The sequence below is a fragment of the Grampus griseus genome, assembly GCF_964374135.1.
Source record: "Grampus griseus genome assembly, chromosome: 4".
NCBI classification, from domain to species: Eukaryota; Metazoa; Chordata; class Mammalia; order Artiodactyla; family Delphinidae; genus Grampus; species Grampus griseus.
This window is the reverse complement of record NC_138997.1, coordinates 37,859,099-37,880,099: the sequence shown is the minus strand read 5'-3', so window position 1 is coordinate 37,880,099 and position 21,001 is coordinate 37,859,099. Positions and strand designations below refer to the sequence as shown.

The following is a 21,001-nucleotide window of genomic DNA, read 5'->3' as shown; positions in this document are numbered from 1 at the left end:
AACACTGTAAATCAACTATACTTCAATAAAAAAAATTAAAAGAGTCAATAAAGGAAAGTTTAGTTTCTGACCTAAATACAATTAGAGATAATGGCATATTATGATGGGAAATTTCTACCCTAGACAAAGCAGACATACTTTGCTTTCTGCCAGTACCTGACAAGCTACCTAAAAAATGCCTTCTAAGCATGGCCATCAGTTGGCATGCAAAACCTCATTCTTCTACTCTGATAGTTGTGTATTAAGTGTGCATACGCAACATATATAGATATAATGATATATAAGCAATCTGGGGAAAGATGGAAGGGCATCAGACCGCTAAATAATGGCTTACTTTTGAAACTTGGGTACAAAGTCCCATGACAGGAAAAGTTACTTACCATTAGGATCTTCCCAGTCTTTATATCGCTTCTTATACTGAGCTAATCGTTCATCTGTCTGTGCTCCCATTGGCTTAGCCAGGTTTCTAAATGTCTTGGGATTAGTAAGATCTACCTCCTAAAATACAAAACGAAACCCAATTCCAAATTACTATACATCCTCTATTCTCACCAATGTAGACACAGTGGCTATAGCAATGATGATCTGTAAATGTGCTAGTATCTATGGGGTCACACCAGCAGAACTGGACTCCAAGACAATGCCATGCACCTACTGGTTATCCATATTTTATGGACAGGCACATGGCAGTTTGTTAATTGGTTTGGCTTGAAGACAACTGTTTTGGAAATTAAGTGTTCACAGAGGAAGGCACTCAGGATCCAGGTTTGGAGATGAGGAATAAGAGGGAAAACTGTTCCCAGTCTTGGCAAGGGCACAGCAGGAGACTGTGGACACAAAAGCTCCAATTCATCTTTATCCTCTGTCACCCACATAACTGGAGGATCAAATCTCCTTTTTGTTCTCTTCCCCTCTCCCCCATTTCACTCCAACTTCACTTCTGAGCATTTTCTTCCTAGAGGTGAAAGGGAAGTGAAATAAACTAGAGCACTCAGTAATTTGTTCACCTCCAAAAGACAACATCATACCAGATCAAGTGACTCCAAATGAGATGGTTTCTTTCAGTCTACCAGAGATTATTTTAAAAGCTCATTTCTAGCTGACCTAATTCATGTATTTAAAAGGAAACCAAAATTTACCTCCTGAGGGTTTTAAAAGTAGAAATTTGAAGTACATACCCATGGGATACGTAATTTGTGTCATTTCTATAGGGCATCATGGCCCACCAATTTTGCCAACTTATATTTTTAAAGTCTTGAACAGGAGAAACTGATCCACATTACCAATATAAGTCAAGTTAGTATTTGTCCTCTGAAAATCTACATGTAAAATACCTCATTCATACTTTTTTTGGTTATTTCAACAAAGATTAAAAGTATTTACTAAGAACCGGGCATTGCTCTAGAGCAGCGGTCCCCAACCTTTTTGGCACCAGGGACCGTTTTCATGGAAGACAATTTTTCCAAGGCCCGGTGGGGGGGAGGATGGTTTTGGGATGATTCAAGCGCATTACATTTATTGTGCACTTTACTTCTATTATTATTACATCAGCTCCACCTCAGATCATCAGGCATCAGATCCTGGGGGCTGGGGACCCCTTCTCTAGAGGTTGGAACTTAAGAGCTACATAAGATAGTCTTTGTTTTTAAGGACCTCATAGTTGAGTACGGTCAGACAAAAATCATGACTACAACATGCTGTAAAAGAAAGCAGCATGATACAGCTACAAGGCAGTGTGGGAACAGAGGAAGAAGGAAGAGGACAGAAGGCTCCCCGGAGGTATACTGGAGTGTGTCCTGCAGGATGAAATACAGCTAGCCAGAGGAACCTGTCAGCGGGAGAGAAGATGGGCATGGGCATGGGGAGAAGTGCAGGCAGGGAGAGCAGCACAGGCAGAGCTGCTGAGAGAGAACGGGGTAGCCCAGGACAGCGGTTCTCGAAGCACAGGAGGGAGATCTACGTATCAGCTACTTTGTGAAGGGTGCTATACCGAGGTTTTAAAATTCTCTCCAAATTGTGATGATGATTTATGCAATAATTTAAAACTGAGGAATGACTCAATTAGATTTGTTCCTGCTGGCTGCAGTGTAGAGGACAGTGACATCCTCCAGTGGATACAAATTTATTAGCACTTTAGGAAATTCAATAGATATCATGAATCCAAGAAGTTCATCAAGTATCCAAACTTTGTACAAGTCTAAGCTAAAGCTCTTCTCATCTTCTTGGGAGTAAGTCCCCTTTGAGAACTTAAACTATAAAGCATATAAATCATTTCAGCCACTGCATTATCTTTTAATTACTTTCGAGAATGTGTTCCACTTTCACAAAATGATTTGAAATTTACCTCTGAGTCGTAATCTGCAAGGATCCAGGGGAAGACAGGATACTGCATGAGGTCATTATATGATCTGCCAGCCAAAGTGTTCAAGTGCATCAAATACTGAAAGTTGCTGATTTCACCTCTCTTGGGAAAGATAAATAGATTCATTTTAAAGCAATCAAATATTTCTGCTACATTCAATTTTAAAAATTTATATGCAAAATGAGGTAAAGGATAATTTCTTGCAGATTTCAGAATAAAGCATTTTTTTCCCTTAAAAACAAAAACAAAACTTTTTTTCTATGGTATATATTTTATAAATTATTAAAGTACTTTTAACTGTATGACTTATACTTTCTAGCTACAAATTACGAAGGAAGCTTACATTTTCATTGAACTTACCTCCCATCTCTGAGTCACAGACTTCTCTCCAACCAGAGTGCTAAGCAACCCAGATCTAAAAATGATAAATAATAAATTGTAGGCAACATAACTTTAAAAATATGTGTAATTACAAAGCTGAAAATTTTAAGTCAATGGTCCACGAATTTTTCAAACTATGGAGGACAACCTATTAGTGGGTCATGAAATCAGTTTAGGGGGTTGTGAACAGCATTTTGAATTATGAAATAACAGAATCAAATTGAAGAAAATAGAAAACATTGGAAGGCACTACATGCAGGAAGGAAAAATCTCTTCTGTGAATTTTATTGTACTATTTGTAACTAAGTTTGTGTGAGTTGGGATGCAATGTAGTATTTTTTTTTTTTTTTTTTTTTGCGTTACGCGGGCCTCTCACTGTTGTGGCCCCTCCCATCGCAGAGCACAGGCTCCAGACGCTCAGGCCCAGTGGCCATGGCCCACGGGCCCAGCCGCTCCGTGGCACGTGGGATCCTCCCGGACCGGGGCACGAACCCATGTCCCCTGCATTGGCAGGCGGATTCTCAACCACTGCACCACCAGGGAAGCCCACAATGTAGTATTTTTACCGTGGGTTACAGAAAATGAGTTTGAAAAACATTGATCTAGTTCAACTTTCTAACCTTTACAATAGTTTCTATATAAACTGATCTAAAGACATTAAATTGGAATAACTGATAAGAGTATACAATATTTTGTACATAGTAGGTGCACAGTACATTTCCTAAAAGAGGTGTTGAAAAAGTGAATGAAAATATAAATATTTTATGACAGGAAAGTCACTGCTGTTTAGAAAATTATAGAACATTTTCTATAGCAGATTTTCTAGAATGCTATAAAACCTTAAGGTTATAATATTGATAATTATTAATCTGAAGATTGTGAGTTGACCACTGAACAAGTAGGAAAGCACTTAACTATATATTTTATTGTCTGAAAGGAAATTAAGAGATTTGTAAACCTTAGTTCATAAACATATCTAGGTCAAAGGTACAGATACCACTTTTCACTTCCAGATAAATTCTTCCCTTCAGGCAAATTGAATGCATAGGGTACTCTCCCTGGAAAAAGAGCTATGATCATTCCTCAACATTGTAGGAAAGGGAACAATTGAAAAGAAGATTAAAGTTGGGAATGAATTTCTGCTTCTTGTCTTTGAGTTTTCAATAGTTCTTCAAGAACTGCCAACTCAGCACAGACAGTAGTAAGAACAATGAAATAGCAAGCTGAAGATTATCTAGGCAAGCAAAAGTACTAGCAATTTGCTTACAACTAGAAAAAAGGCTTAGTATGCTTTAAGGGAGCCTTTCACTTCCTATATTTATCTTAACAGCAACACAAACGATTAGGAATAGAACAGGTTTCTAAGGTTAACAAAAGCATATAAGCAGCATTTGTAAATCTCAGCTAAAGAAAAATAAAAGCAGTAAGTTAAAGAGAAATACACAAATTAATATATTTAGACACATATAGATTGAAATAAAATTTTATTTACAAATTACAGAATCCCCAGAAGTTTTAAGTTATTTTCTTGCATGTTGTAATAATTAATTTGTAGCCCCAAAGCACTGCTTCTTTTTCTTTTGAATTTTATTTATTTTTTTATACAGCAGGTTCTTATTAGTTATCTATTTTATACATATTAGAGTATATATGTCCATCCCAATCTCCCAATTCATCCCACCCACCCCGGCTCTGCCCTCTTGGTGTCCATACATTTGTTCTCTACATCTGTGTCTCTATTTCTGCTTTGCAAACTGGTTCATCTGTACCATTTTTCTAGATTCTACATATATGCGTTAATATACAATATTTGTTTTTCACTTTAGTTTGCTTCCATGTCTTGGCTATTGAAAACAGTGTGGCAATGAACACTGGGTGCATGTGTCTTTTTGAATTAAGGTTTCCTCTAGATATATGCCCAGTAGTGGGACTGCTGGGTCATATGGTAGTTCTATTTTCAGGAACCTCCATAGTGGCTGTATCAATTTACATTCCCACCAACAGTGCAAGAGGGTTCCCTTTTCTCCACACCCTCTGCAGTTTTTCTTGTTTGTAGATTTTCTGATGATGCCCATTCTAACTGGTGTGAGGTGATACCTCACTGTAGTTTTCATTTGCATTTCTTTAATAATTAGTGATGTTGAGCAGCTTTTCATTTGTCTGTTAGCCATCTGTATGTCTTCTTTGGAGAAATGTCTATTTAGGTCTTCTGCCCAATTTTTTGATTAGGTTGTTTGTTTTTTTAATATTGAGCTGCATGAGCGGCTTATATATTTTGGAGATTAATCTTTTGTCTGCTGATTTGTTTGCAAATATTTTCTCCCATTCTAAGCGTTGTCTTTTCATCTTGTTTACAGTTTCCGTTACTGTACAAAAGCTTTTAAGTTTCACTAGGTCCCATTTGTTTATTTTTATTTCCATTACTCTAGGAGGTGGGTCAAAAAAGATCTTGCTGTGATTTATGTCAAAGAGTGTTGTTATTCCTATGCTTTCCTCTATGAGTTTAATAGTGTCTGGTCTTACATTTAGGTCTTTAATCCACTTTGAGTTTATTTTTGTGTATGGTGATAGGGACTGTTCTAATTTCATTCTTTTACATGTAGTCCAGTTTCCCCAGCACCACTTATTGAAGAGGCTGTCTTTTCTCCATTATATATTCTTGCCTCTTTTATCAAAGATAAGGTGACTGTATGTGCATGGTTTTATCTCTGGGCTTTCTATCCTGTTCCATTGATCTATATTTCTGTTTTTGTGCCAGTACCGTACTGTCTTGATTACTGTGGCTTTGTAGTATCCTCTGAGGTCAGGGAGCCTGATTCCTCCAGCTCCATTTTGCTTTCTCAAGATTGCTTTGGCTATTCGGGGCCTTTGTGTTTCCATACAACTTGTGAATTTTTTTGTTCTAGTTCTGTGAAAAATGCCATTGGTAGCTTGATAGGGATTGCATTGAATTTGCAGATTGCTTTGGGTAGTATAGTTATTTTCACAATGTTGATTCTTCCAATCCAAGAACATGGTATATCTCTACATCTGTTGGTGTCATCTTTGATTTCTTTCATCAGTGTCTTACAGTTTTCTGAGTACAGGTCTTTTACCTCCTTAGGTAGGTTTATTCCTAGGTATTTTATTCTTTTTGTTGCAGTGGTGAATGGGATTGTTTCCTTAATTTCCCCTTCTGATCTTTTGTTGTTAAGTGTATAGGAATGCAAGAGATTTCTGTGTATTAATTTTGTATCCTGCAACTTTTACCAAATTCATTGATTAGCTCTAGCAATTTTCTGGTGGCATCTTTAGGATTCTCTATGTATAGTATCATGTCATCTGCAAACAGTGACAGTTTTACTTCTTCTTTTCCAATTTGTATTCCTCTAATTTCTTTTTCTTCTCTTGTTGCCATGGCTAGGACTTCCAAAACAATGTTGAATAACAGTGGTGAGAGTAGACATCCTTGTCTTGTTCCTGATCTTAGAGGAAATGCTTTCAGTTTTTCACCATTGAGAATGATGTTTGCTGTGGGTTTGTCGTATATGGCCTTTGTTACGTTGAGGTAGGTTCCCTCTATGCCCACTTTCTGGAGAGGTTTTATCATAAATGAGTGTTGAATTTTGTCAAAAGCTTTTTCTATGTCTATTGAGATGATTATATGGTTTTTATTCTTCAATTTGTTAATACAGTGTATCAAATTGATTGATTTGCATATATTGAAGAATTCTCGCATCCCTGGGATAAATCCCACTTGATCATGGTGTATGATCCTTTTAATGTGCTGATGGATTCTGTTTGCTAGAATTCTGTTAAGGATTTTTGCATCTATATTCATCAGGGATATTGGTCTATAATTTTTTTTTTTTTGTAGTATCTTTGTCTGGTTTTGGTATCAGGGTGATGGTGGCCTTGTAGAATGAGTTTGGGAGTGTTCCTTCCTCTGCAATTTTTTTGAAGAGTTTAAGAAGGATGAGTGTTAGCTCTTCTCTAAATATTTGACAGAATTCACCTGTGAAGCCATCTGGTCCTGGACTTTTGTTTGTTGGAAGATTTTAAATCACAGTTTCAATTTCATTACTTGTGATTGGTCTGTTCATATTTTCTATTTCTTCCTGGTTCAGTCTCGGAAGGTTATACCTTTCTAAGAATTTGTCCATTTCTTCCAGGTTGTCCATTTTATTGGCATAGAGCTGCTTGCAGTAGTCTCTTATGATTCTTTGTATTTCTGTGGTGTCCATTGTAACTTTTCCTTTTTCATTTCTAAGTTTATTGATTTGAGTCCTCTCCCTCTTTTTCCTGATGAGTCTGGCTAAAGGTTTATCAATTTTGTTTATCTTCTCAAAGGACCAGCTTTTAGTTTTATTGATCTTTGCTACTGTTTTCTTTGTTTCTATTTCATTTATTTCTGCTCTTATCTTTATGATTTCTTTCCTTCTCCTAACTTTGGGTTTAATTTGTTCTTCTTTCTCTAGTTGCTTCAGGTGTAAGGTTAGATTGTTTATTTGAGATATTTCTTGTTTCTTGAGGTAGGACTGTATTGCTATAAACTTCTGTCTTAGAACTGCTTTTGCTGCATCCCATAGGTTTTGGATCATCGTGTTTTTGTTGTCAGTGGACTCCAGGTATTTTTTGATTTCCTCTTTGATTTCTTCAGTGATCTCTTGGTTATTTAGTAATGTATTGTTTAGCCTCCATGTGTCTGTGTTATGTTTTTTCCCTGTAATTTATTTCTAATCTCATAGCATTGTGGTCGGAAAAAATGCTTGATATGATTTCAATTTTCTTAAATTTACCAAGGCTTGATTTGTGACCCAAGATTTGATCTATCCTGGAGAATGTTCCATGTGCACTTGAGAAGAAAGTGTAATCTGCTGTTTTTGGATGGAATGTCCTATAAATATCAATTAAATCCATCTGGTCTCTTGTGTCTTTTAAAGCTTGTGTTTCCTTATTAATCTTCTGTCTGGATGATCTGTCCATTGGTGTAGTTGAGGTGTTAAAGTCCCCCACTATTATTGTGTTACTGTCAATTTCCTCTTTTATAGCTTTTAGCATTTGCCTTATGTATTGAGGTACTCCTATGCTGGGTGCATATATATTTATAATTGTTACATCTTCTTCATGGATTTATCCCTTGATCATTATGTAGTATCCTTCCTTGTCTCTTGTAACATTATTTTAAAGTGTATTTTATCTGATATGAGTATTGCTACTCCAGCTTTCTTTTGATTTCCATTTGCATGGAATATCTTTTTCCATTCCCTCACTTTCAGTCTGTATGTGTCCCTAGGTCTGAAGTGGGTCTCTTGTAGACAGCATATATATGGGTCTTGCTTTTGTATCCATTCAGCGAGCCTGTGTCTTTTGGTTGGAGCATTTAATCCATTCACATTTAAGGTTATTATCAATATGTATGTTCCTATTATCATTTTCTTAATTGTTTTGGGTTTGTTTGTAGGTCCTTTTCTTCTCTTGTTTTTCCCACTTAGAGAAGTCCCTTTAGCATTTGTTGTAGAGCTGGTTTGGTGGTGCTGAATTCTCTTAGCTTTGCTTGTCTGTAAAGCTTTTGATTTCTCCATTGAATCAGAATGAGTTCCTTGCTGGGTAGAGTAATCTTGGTTGTAGGTTCTTCCCTTTCATCACTTTAAATATATTGTGCCACTCCCTTGTGGCTTGTAGAGTTTCTGCTGAGAAATCAGCTGTTAACCTTATGGGAGTTCCCTTGTATGTTACTTGTCATTTTTCCCTTGTTGCTTTTAATAATTTTTGTCTTTAATTTTTGTCAATTTGATTACTATGTGTCTTGGTGTTCTCCTTGGGTTTATCCTGCCTGGGACTCTCTGTGCTTCCTAGATTTGCTATTTTCTTGCCCAAGTTCGGGAAGTTTTTGACTATAACCTCTTCAAATATTTTCTTGGTTCCTTTCTCTCTCTCTTCTTCTGGGACACCTATAATGCAAATGTTGATGCATTTAATGTTGTCCCAGAGGTCTCTTAGGCTGTCTTTATTTCTTTTCATTCTTTTCCCTTTATTCTGTTCCCCGGCAGTGAATTCCACCATTCTGTCTTCCAGGTCACTTACCCATTCTTCTGCCTCAGTTATTCTGCTATTGATTCCTTCTAGTATATTTTTCATTTCAGTTATTGTATTGTTCATCTCTGTTTGTCTGTTCTTTAATTCTTTTAGGTGTTTGTTCTTCAATTCTTCTAGGTCTTTGTTAAACATTTCTTGCGTCTTCTCGATCTTTGCTGCCATTCTTTTTCCGAGGTCCTGGATCATCTTCACTATCATTATTCTGAATTCTTTTTCTGGAAGGTTGCCTAGGTCCACTTCATTTAGTTGTTTTTCTGGGGTTTTGTCTTGTTCCTTCATGTGGCACATAGTCCTTTGCCTTTTCATTTTGTCTATCCTTCTGTGAATGTGGCTTTCTTTCCACAGGCTGCAGGATTGTAGTTCTTCTTGCTTCTGCTGTCTACTGCTTCTTTTCTAATGGATTATAAAGGGCTACCAGTTCCTGAGTACCCGAAAATGAAGCTAGGTATACAGATTCTTGAAATGGCTTTATCATCCAAAAGACTTCCTAAGATTAAAAGCAGCTGAAAAGAGCACAAAGGAACCACTGATAGGTTTGAACACACAAAAACAGAAGTTTATTTTTAAATGTAAGAAAAAAAAATTAAGAGAAAATTTGGCAATTTGTAACAAATATGACAAGCAAAGGGATAATATGCTATTACCAAAAAATCTCATGCACATTGATAATAAGGATTCAGAGGAAATGTTAACTAGACTTACTGAGGTGGTCATTTCACAATATATACAAAATTGAATTATTATATTGTTCACCTAAAACTAATGTAATGTCAATTATATCTGGAAAAAAAAAAAAACTACAAAAAAACCCAAACCGCCACCACCACCAATAAAGAACTCAGTGGAAAAAAATGGGCAAAAGTTACAGATAACTCATAAATGATAATTTTAAATGGCTAACAAATATATACAGAGCTCAAGATTTCTAATATGAAAAGAAATGCACATTTAAAAACAAAGCATCTTTAAACATCGGTAAAAGTGAAAAAGTAAATATAAAAAGCTGGTATCTATTGAGATAAGCTAACTTATCCACTATCGGTGGAATATAGATGTGTATAATTTTTATAGAAATCTAGTTGGTTTTGCATATTAAGAGTCTTAAAATTCATACTATTTTACTACGGGAATTTTATCCTAAAAAAATAATGAGGTATCACATTTCCATTATTATAACAGGGAAACCTGATAAAGATGAAATATCCAAGAACAAGAGAATGCTTTATACATATGATGAAGGGCTAGTAAATAAAGGCAAAGTTTCTAAAGAATTTTTTTAAAACCAGGAGGCAATATTTACATATAAGACTGAATAAAAGACACAGAATAAAAATCTGTGTTTTTAGTATGGACTCAATTGTGCACATAGGAATATATGCATGCTTAAAAGATTAAAGGGAATTGATCAAAATGTGATCAATTTGACACTGATCTGACATGAGCCATCATGCATACATTTTCTTTTTTTTTTTTCTAGTTTTCAGTAGTTAAAATTTTTTGCAAACCCCTGGGGGTTGGGGTGGGGTGGCAGAACACTCATTAAAAATATTAAATAGTACTGTCCAGATAGAAATGATCCAACTGCAGTATTAAACTATAATGTGCAAGAAGCAAGCAACCTACCCCTGCTCCACGCTTGTGTTTGGTCGTTGCCCAGACACAGACTCTGAACTGTCAGTTAGAGATGGCACTACAGCCAAAAACCTGGAAAATTTAAAAACAGTATAAAATTGGAAATGATGTTTCAGTCAGGATCTAATGGGAACTTACAAAAGCATGATTCATTTAGATCTTAATTGCTGCATTTACCCCACCACTACTCAGTAAATGGCAGGCAAAGGGAATATACAATAATTAGAACATTCTTTAACAAAAAAGGGTAGGATGATGGCTTCCAAAGCCAAATATAAAGATCCATAGCAAAATCTGTCATTTTGGATTTTTACATATGCTGCCACATTACTTGAAGAAAAGCCCTGACACACTGAATCACAGGAATTAACTCAACTTAATGATGTCCTAAAGAGTGATTAAAAGCTAAATATTCACATGACAGTCAGTAGTGCTAACAGCTAAACAAATGATAGGACAGAGACATCTCTAACAAATGAAAATATATACATGATAAGAACCTTTATGTGACACTACTATAATTATTTTCAGAGTTGCTCATAATGTCAACATACATTTTTTAAGAGCAAAAAAGAATTGTGGGAAAATTCTTGGAATGAATGTGGACCTTGAACTTGGCATATACACAGACATTTCTCATATAAAGACAATCTCATCTCCTTGCCACAGGTTCTAGTTGGGAAGAGCAGATAATTTATTAACACCGAAAGCAATATCACCTTTAGAAATTCATAAGATAGGTAACTAAAATTTCAGTCATTTACTTAGCTCTTCCCAATCAACATCCACAGGCACTTTATTTGAAGAAACTCCCTCATTTCCCTCGTGCTCACAGGTAGTATTACTGTACTGCAATGATAAGCAATGTTGCTTGGTATTAGTTATTCCTCACTTGAAATACAAAACTTCTCTAATAGAGGGATTGCCAGGATCTACACCACTCTTCAAAGAATAAGAGGGCTCTCCTATTATATTATGATAAGTTCATAAAAGCCTTACTATTCACATGCCAACAGAAGTATTTTGAAGCACATGGAAATATACTATTTTTCTAAGATAAAATTTAAACACAGTTTACCAAAAATGAAATATGGTTAGATTACATCATCTGCTTTACTTGGCTATGCTACTTTTTCAAGGATGAAGGTATCCAACTTCTCTTCCAAAGTCAGAAAAGTTTCATATGAATACAAATTCTAAGGAAACTCAGGCTCTGCATTCAATAGCAAGGTATGACACTGTCTTCATTTTGGTAAATATGAAAGAAGCCTATTTTGAATCTGAAGTATTATTTTTTTAAGCTCCAGTTTCATCACCCTTTTACACTGAGAGACATGGGACTTTATCACTAAGGTGGCTTTTGATGATATCTACTACAAGTTACCAGAAAGAAAAATGTGATTTCAAAATAGAATAGCATCAGAAGAATCACATTTCAAGAGGCTGGCAAAAATGAAACAAACATTTTCTTCAAAGAAGTTAATTCATGGATTTAACAGATTTTTAAAAAACTAGCTGAACTGGCAATGCTTTACCTCCCATTTCTTCCCATGACAGCATTATGAAGTATTTCTAATAAACAATACCTTTGATAGACTTTGTTTCTAATTCCTTTTTGAAAAGCAAGGAGGTAATTCCGTCCATCTCCAGAGAAAACTTCCACAGCAATAGGCTGAAATGATCAGAGAGAAAAACATTAAGAAAAAACACAAATAGGGTTATATATTAACTTTTCCACTATGAATTTCTATAATGCTGAAGAAATTAACTTGTTGACTGAAGAACATTTTTAGAGTCATGAATTCCCAGCAAATTAAATTACACAATAAACAGTGCCAGTTTATTCTGCTCAATTTGTTTCTAAAAACGTTAACAGAATAATGGTAAAATAATTATAAAATTTTGTAAATTTATAGTGAGAATGCAATTTTTATATACAAAGAAAATTATAATATAAATTTGGATAGCTATAGGGAAAGATGGATAACAACATATCACTCAAAGTTTTAGGTTTTTTTTTTTATTAAGAAGGGGGATGTATTGTAAAGTTATGCACCCATGTGACATGAGCTTGTCTATCATACAACCAAATCTAATACTCTAAGGAATAATGTGGATCCTATCATGTATACATCCTCTAAGTAAAGGAACCTGACAAAACATTTATTACTACTAAATCAACCCACCTGTAGGAGATACCTCCTTTTATGAACTTCCTTGATATCTTCATAGGCAAAAATGCTGCATGTTCTCTTGAGTTGACTGGGGCCTTGCCTGGCTCCTCTAGGGATAATTGGCTCATGCATACTATAGGCAGCCCAGAGAAAGGAGATAATAAAAACACAGCAAGAGATAAATTCACTGTTCAATAAAGAGTGTGTTATTTTCAACACGTGAAGAGAAGCAGGAATCGATATATCTGAATATTTAGTTCAAAAAAGACATACCTTTAAGAGAATAATTTGGTAGTTATTCAGTATACCAGAAACCCCCTTTGATGAATATAACTTTAAAAAAATACTATTCATGCTGTCAGGGCTTATTTTTCAGGCACAGCTGGCAAGTGCCAAGGCCTATATTCTTTTAGGCGGGCCAAGAAAATGTTTTAATTTCTTTTAAAATCAAGAGAAAAAACAACTTTTTGTTGTTGTTGTTGTGGTACGCGGGCCTCTCACTGCTGTGGCCTCTCCCGCTGCGGAGCAACAGGCTCCGGACGCGCAGGCTCAGCGGCCATGGCTCACGGGCGCAGCTGCTCCGCGGCACATGGGATCCTCCCGGACCGGGGCACGAACCCACGTCCCCTGAATCGGCAGGCGGACTCTCAACCACTGCGCCACCAGGGAAGCCCAAAAAACTGAATTTTTAGGTAGAAGAAAATGTTTAAATATATAATATGAATATATTCATCTTTAAACCAACACAGTCAGAAAAACATCATTTTAGGTATCTTTATATGTAGGAAGAGGACCGTAAAAGTCATAATGTGGCCCTGACTGCTACTGAAAGTAATTATTTGAAATATCTCCTAGCAATGAAGATGACCATGTCCACATTCACAGTGCATGTTAGGTGTTCAAAATGTTAAAGGAAGAGAAGAGCATGTTGATTTTCTAAGCTTTAAGCTTTTTCATCTTCCTTTGGGCTTTGTCTGTCTCTGGGTTTTCCATTACCCACTATCACGTCCATCATAGGGCTGGCAGAAGAAAAGGAAGATGGATAAACTCAGTTAATTCCTGCCTGTGCTTCAGTCACACTGCTTCTAGGGTACTCAGAGGACATGGATACTTTTACATTTGTTAGAGTATTATATAACTGCCTGTATGTTCTCTACAACTGTGTTCGCACTGAAATTTGAAAAAAAGAACAATTTACAAATTCATAATAACTTTATAAATATATAGATTATAATACAAGGAACTTGTATTATATCTAGTGCTATTAATGCATAGCAATAAATTTAATTTAGTTTTCGTTTTGATAAATAAGGTAAATTTGTCTCTTATAGCCTTGAAATAACTATTACTCTGGTGAATATTTAATGATGGATGCACAAAAACTGAGAGATAACATTACTTGAAACACAATTTTTGCATTAAAAAAAACTATGTAGGACTTTCCTCGTGGCACAGTGGTTAAGAATCCGTGTGCCAAGCAGGGGACGCAGTTTTGAGCCCTGGTCTGGGAAGATCCCACATGCTGCAGAGCAACTAAGCCCGTGTGCTACAACTACTGAGCCTGCGCTCTAGAGCCTGTGAGCCACAACTACTGAGCCTGCGTGCCACAACTACTGAAGCCTGCGCACCTAGAGCCCATGCTCCGCAACAAGAGAAGCCACTGCAGTGAGAAGCCTGCGCACCACAACGAAGAGTAGCCCCCGCTCGCCGCAACTAGAGAAAGCCTGCGCGCAGCAATGAAGACCCAATGCAGCCAAAAAAAAAAGAAAAAAAGCAAACAAACCCATGTAGATGTATTGCTTTCTAAAGATAGCTGTACTTTGTATCTCTTCATTCACTTACTTTGGAGGTAAGGTTTCAATATCTCTTATTTCCCTGGTTGCTGTCATTGTAAATCCGTCAATCACATAAAAATGCTCTTTACCAAAAAGAAGTAGCCCTTCACTGGTATCTAGGCCCTGGACTCGAGCACAGCGGTACATGTGTTGGATCTAAAAAGAAAACCATAAACATTCATTAATATAGTTTTTAAAAATCAGGTAATTTCTGTTTTTGATATAAATGAAGCAAAATGTCTTTAAACATGGATTTAATGGGCAAACAAGATTTTATGAAGATGTCACTCTGTGATGGCATCCCCTGAGCTAAGCATATTAACCAGAGTTTAAGCATATTAAAAAGAATAGCTAAGATTGCAGTCTGAGTTGCAGCTGACTTTAGTAAAAGGAAACAACCATTACTCATATCCATCCACCCAATCCACTTATCCTAATATTCACTGAGTACTAACTCCGTGCTAGGCACATGTGTACTAGGCTCTACAGTCAATGAACAAGTTAGAAAAGGAAGGAGACAGACACAAACTTTGCAGGAAAGAGAATTGAGGCATACATGCGAGGAGATTAGGATTGTGCCCTGGGCCAGGCAGGATGATACAGAGTGAAAAAGGTATGCAGAGCCTGACAATCCTGAGTGAATTCCCAGTTCTGTTGTTTAACTATAGATTTGGTCAAATTTCTTAATGTTTCTGGGCTTCTGTGTCTTCATATAAGTTTCAAATATACTTCATTGGTTTGTCATGAGAGTTAGTGAGACAATGTACATAATCATGTTAGGAATTGTTGGCTGTCTTCTCTTCCACATAGCTTACTTTCCTCTTTTTCCATAACAACCCCTGGAACTGGAGTTGTGGAATTTGTCTCTATTTGCTCTCCACTGGAGTCTGCCTGCCTGGCAGCCTGTTGTGCCATTGTAAAAAGCCAAACTTGGCAGAAGTTGCATTTTCCTCATAGAAGGAAGGACTTGCTAAATCTCTCAACGTTAGCAGTGTTTTCTTTCCAACTGGCAGGATCTAGTCCTTAGTAAAAATTCTTTCTTGCACTCAGTTCAACACGAATCAAGGAAAAAAAATCAGCAATTAAATCAGAGTCAAACAAATGTCAAATAAATGTCAGTCTAAATACACCTCCTTCACTATTCAAACTTAAAGCAATTAGAGCAAAAACTGTACTCATGAGTTTAAAAAGTTAAAAAAATGACAGCATCAGAAAATAGATTTTCTAAAATATGCAAATATAAGTTAATTTTCATCACCACATCTGAACTACTTCAATAATAAAAACTTAGAATGTTACAGGAGAAAAACTGACATACTTTTAAAATAACTCTATTGTAATAATACACACAGAAAAAAATGTTTATTTCATAAGTGCATAGCTTGATGAATTTTCAAATGCTTAAAATATGATGCAACCAGCATCCAGATCAAGAAACAGAACATTCCCAAGCCCCTAGAAGCCTCTCTTGTACTTCCTTCAGATCTAATGGACTTTTATAGTTACATACTTTTTTCTTTTTATGTTTTCATTTAAGATTAATCAGGCCATATATTTGAACAGAATTTAAAAAATTAAACCCTAATTTCTAGTTACTATTTCTTAGTGGATAAGATTTCAAGTGTTATACCAAGATCTAATATAATAGGCAAAACAACCTTTAAAAAGGTGATACTCACTATACATTCAATTCATTCATTCCTTTACTCATTTATCCCTTTATTTATTCAACCAATCACTCCTTCATTCAAGGTTTACTGAGTTTCTATCAGGTGAGTGAAACTGTGTAAAGCACTGGGACAGAAATAAGAAACAGTGCCTGCCTCAAAAGAGCTCACTATCTAGGTGAAGAGACAGACACAGGAACAAATAATAATAACATAACAAAATGAGTGATATATATATAACGTGCTATAAAAGCATAGAGGAGGGTGTCTAACTAAGCCTGAGCTGGCAAGACAGTGAAGGAAAGCTTCCTCTGTGTGAGCATTAAAGACATCCAGATAAATGATGTTGCATCAAATGGGAGTTACTAGGACAGAGGTTATGCAAGTGATGGAAAGAGGGGCATTTAGGCAGAGAACACAATGAGTAAAGCACAGAGTAAAGAAATATCATGGATGTACCGAACTGCAAGGACAAAATGCAAGGGACAAAATGCAGGGGGCTCAGGCTACATGGCAGAGTCAGTAAAGTGAGCCTGGAGGGGTCGCAGGGTATAAGAGGCTGAGAGAAACAGGAAGGCAAAGCAGTCTTTTGTGAATGAAGCAAAGCAGGGGTTAAGTACAAGGCTGGGGATGATGGGCTAGTTGAAGTTGCTTGTGTGGTTACTGGAATTACAGAGGTATAGGAAAAAATATAGGGCCAAATTACCGAATGGGTTGTGTATATGGGTTTGAAACGAGAATTATGGCAAGAGTTGCAGCCTAATGAAGGGTTTAGAGGAAGACAGTGAACTAGGTGTCAACTGTTAATACTATATCTGATGCAACTTCTTGCTGTTCAGCGTGTTCAGAGAGGTCAGAAAACCCTACAGATGAAAGACACAGAGTGTTGAACCCAAAAGGGCACATAATACTGATTTCACTGCAGAGGCTAAAATACTTACCTTTGGCTGCCAGATAAATACCCTTCAACTAGTCTTGTAAAATGGAAACAAACCACTTAATACAATCCCTCCTTTTCAGAAGTAAGGTACCTTTTCTCCCTCTTCTAATAGGCGCAGCAGGGTGGCGTTGTCCGTCTTCTCCTCCTCTTCTATAGAGCTACCCTCAGCAATCTGGTCTTGTAGCTGCTCCTGGGTCTCCTCATCTCCTCCATCAGGTGCAGATCGAGACCGTTTTAGAGGCGGCTTGACCAGTCCTGCAGGGTAAGAGCCAAGAGGGTCATGTGGTCTTGCTGGGGTCATTTGAGAGCCGTTTAGTCTCATGTAGTCCCTCCTCTACATTTCCAATTTGAGATAGTTCTGAAAGGTATGGGGAGGCAGCACAGTTCAGTGGTCAACAGCACAGGCTCTGGAGTTAAACAGCTGCATGACCCTGGAGTATTATTTGTCCCCTCTGAACCTCAGTTTCTCATCTATAAAACCGGGACAAGAATACTATCTATCATGGATACCAGGAGGATTGTTGGAGAACTAAATGAGGTAATTCATGTCAAGTGTTTAGTATCATGCATAATAAATAGTAAATTCTCAGTAAGTGTCAGATGATGATGATAAACAGAGGTCTTATCATAATTAATGGTAAAAGTGGTGGTGCTAATGGGCAGGTGTCATTGAGGGGATATCCTCAATAAATGATCAGTCATTATCAGAAACAAAAATTAGGACAGCAAGTTATAAACATGATTATAAGAGATTCCACCTACTTGGAGGGCCCATGAGGACTACTTCAAGACTCATATTACAAGTGGCAGTATGGTCATTCATACATGAATGAATTTGATTAAATCATCAGGTCATAAAGAATAAGAAAACAATTCTTTTAAAAATATAGGGCCAGACAATTTAATGTGCCATATAAGTTATCATTTTACTGCCTACATTTTGATAATTTTATTGATAATCACAGATGAAATTAAAATCAGCTGATGAAAGTAACCACTGATAACCCAGAGTATGGGAAGCACTCAAAATAAACTCTAAATCTCACATTTAATTTCATATTCTTTAGTTCTGTACCAAAAAAAGTAATGTTGTATCTACCAACGATAGTTACACTAAGAATTTTGGATAAACGTAAATCAGCCTGTTAGAATCCTAGCCTTTGAACACAAGTTATCAGAGGTTCTGTTCTGCCTTGGGAAGAACCTCATTTTCACATGTGAAAGAGTATAATAAATAAACAATAAAGATCAAGTCTTGCTGAGAATATCCACAAGGCGAAAAGCTTCCAGCTGCTTTATTTTTAGTTTGACGAATCAAAACCTCCAACTCTATGTCTAGCATAGCATCTTGCATATCATAGTAGTGACACCAAAATTTGTGGTTTTAGCTCAATTAGACATTAGGAAAATGAGGCCAAGAGAAGTTAAATGCCAATGACCCAAACACAAGACATCACAAACTCTGTGAATTATACACCTTGGTTATAGCCAGGAAATACAACTTTGGACCCATCTCAATAACTTTGCTGATGCAGTGTCAAGAAATGATAAGGCTGAAAACTTTGTTCAACTAATAAAAGTTTCAGTGATTCTATGAAAATGTTAGATGGATTATGAAATCTTTAGTAATTCATAGTTATCACAGGAGAGAACAGGTATAATGTAATAGGAGAAACCGATCACAACAGCAGATAAATTTTTTTGTTGACATGGTCATATACTGTTAGTTTTTTATCAATGAGATCTGAAAATAATTTTTAATTTAGAGTTCTTAATTTATATTCTAGGGTTTTATCTATAGACTACGCCAAGACTTTTGAATTTATGATAAATCAGAGGCTTAAAAAATTAAAACAATGTACTGATTTACTTATTGAATATTGACTGAATTCCCATTTTGTGCCAGGCATGTGCCAAAATCTATAGAGTAAGAGGAGAAATAATCTCTGCCTCTGAGAAACTTATAATTTAGGAAAACATAAATCAGTGAAAGAAATCACTGAAACTGCTATAAAAGATATGAGCAAAGTGCTACTGGAGGACAGCGGAGTTGGAAAAGCCTTCAGAGGAGGACAGTTTGACCAGTATCTTCAAGACTGGGTAGGTCCAGATCACAAAGAAGCTGTAGCAAGAGGGCAGGGGGCACACATATGCAGAAGTACAAATCAAAAAGTCCATGGCCATTTTAGTCCAATTCATCACCATATGCATGTCTTTCTAGGCTCATAAAGTATAGCTTTGGAATAATTTGTCTTAGCTCATTAGAAGAAAGACCATTATTTCTTACTGTTAGCCAACATGCACTAATGACACATTTAGTGGTTGTTTTAGTTTTATATATATTTATTCAGTTTTCAGGGCCTTAACTTAAATATCAGGCACCACTGAGAATTCTGCCAGATACAGTGAAAAAAAATTATCAAGCCAACAGGCACATTACATTCATCTGTAGGCAATAAAGAAGAGACAGTCTCTTTAGTTCTGATATAGAAATCAATCTTTAAGAAGGATGTGATAGTAAAATATGTACGGATACTTTTAGGTTGACCCTACTGTTTATAGTTGCTAATATTTTCATATAGATTCAAGTAAAAGGAATGCTCCCAAATGGTTTTTAATTAAAATCAGAGAGGAAGGCTGACCTTTGACTTTAGCAATAGTGTCTTCACCATGTTCTGGTTCTTGTTGAGTAGTTTCACCTTCCGAACTCTCTACGATGGCATCTTGGACAATGGCTGGGTTGCCAGAGGCTAGTCGCTTGTAGTATTCTTTACTGTCATAACTTACAGCTCTTCTGTATCGAGCAGGTTTCTAAGAAACAACAAAAGGAAAGGACTCAGATAATTTATCTTCAAGAATTAATAGACTGTATTTATACAGGGTAAATCCACAGTCTTTTGGGTTAAGTTTCTCTATTTTTAAATTGCACTGATTTAAAAAAAAATATATAAAACAACAATATTAGAAGTTTTGTTCCTCCCGAAAAAAGAAACACATCATCTTTAGCCAAATGTTTCCATGTTAGTATAGTACAGCCTTACTGATGCATCAGTACAGTAGAGAGAATGCCCAGTGTCGGAGAGTAGTATCAAGTTGCAAGGGGATGTCTAGTTTCTGAGGAGCCTGAAACCTTGCTTCCACCCCAAGTAAATAGGCCTAAAGGGCCATCCATTCAGTTGGAATTACCTGTGTGAGTGTTTACTTCAGATATTTGGAGGTAGGGACCCAGAACTGCCCTGTTCTCATATTCCCATGTCTCTCTGGAACTCTGGAAATGGCCCAAACCTTCAGAGAGTCCTGACCCAATATGGAATCGACCGACTTCAGGCCAGATGACACTGTTTGGTTGGCCTGCCACTCCGAGCTGGTATGTCTAATTTGCTAAAACATCCTGTTGTTTGTGTGTAAAAGAATGTGATCCATAAACTTACTAACTAAATGAGTATATCAAGAACATATAAGTCCATTTTGAAGAAGAAATTAATTATGTAAAAACATTAGAAAAGATTTACCTTTTTGGTGTATGATACAAGAGCATTTCCTTTTCAGAATAATTTTTATCCTAAAAACAGGTTCTCCAATTGACCCAAAGTTTTTTTTTTCTTAAAACAATAGTTAATGAAAAATTAAGGTCTAAAATTTCCTACAAAAATGTAAAACCATAGGGAAAAATTTATATGTATACACGTTGATCATAATGAGACCCAGACTTTAAATTAACAATTAAGAAAACGACAGGGTTTGAAACATGCTTAAAGACCTTCCCTTTCTAAACATTATCTTACCTTTCTTTTCCTATGAATGTCTAATTGAAAGTATTCTATCAGCCTAACTCTTCGACTCAGGTAGTTATATGTATTGTCTACAATAATGCTTATTTTAAGTAAGACCTTTTTAAAAAAATGATTTTCAACTAAAGTAGAAAACAAGTG

The 21,001-nt window shown here is 36.3% G+C and overlaps 1 protein-coding gene across 2 annotated transcripts in view; it reads right to left on the bottom strand.

Moving 5' to 3' along the window:
- The window catches only part of WDFY3 (WD repeat and FYVE domain containing 3), a 232,575-nt gene that overhangs the window by 31,926 nt on the left and 179,648 nt on the right, over nt 1-21,001 (bottom strand). For both annotated transcript variants that reach the window (XM_082652754.1, XM_082652755.1), the window contains 9 exons: nt 19,712-19,880; nt 17,161-17,324; nt 14,470-14,618; nt 12,640-12,760; nt 12,040-12,125; nt 10,445-10,525; nt 2,723-2,777; nt 2,345-2,464; nt 381-498 (listed from right to left, as the gene is read on the bottom strand). In XM_082652754.1, the coding sequence (XP_082508880.1) occupies nt 381-498; nt 2,345-2,464; nt 2,723-2,777; nt 10,445-10,525; nt 12,040-12,125; nt 12,640-12,760; nt 14,470-14,618; nt 17,161-17,324; nt 19,712-19,880 (1,063 nt within the window). The remainder of the gene's footprint in view (nt 1-380; nt 499-2,344; nt 2,465-2,722; nt 2,778-10,444; nt 10,526-12,039; nt 12,126-12,639; nt 12,761-14,469; nt 14,619-17,160; nt 17,325-19,711; nt 19,881-21,001) is intronic.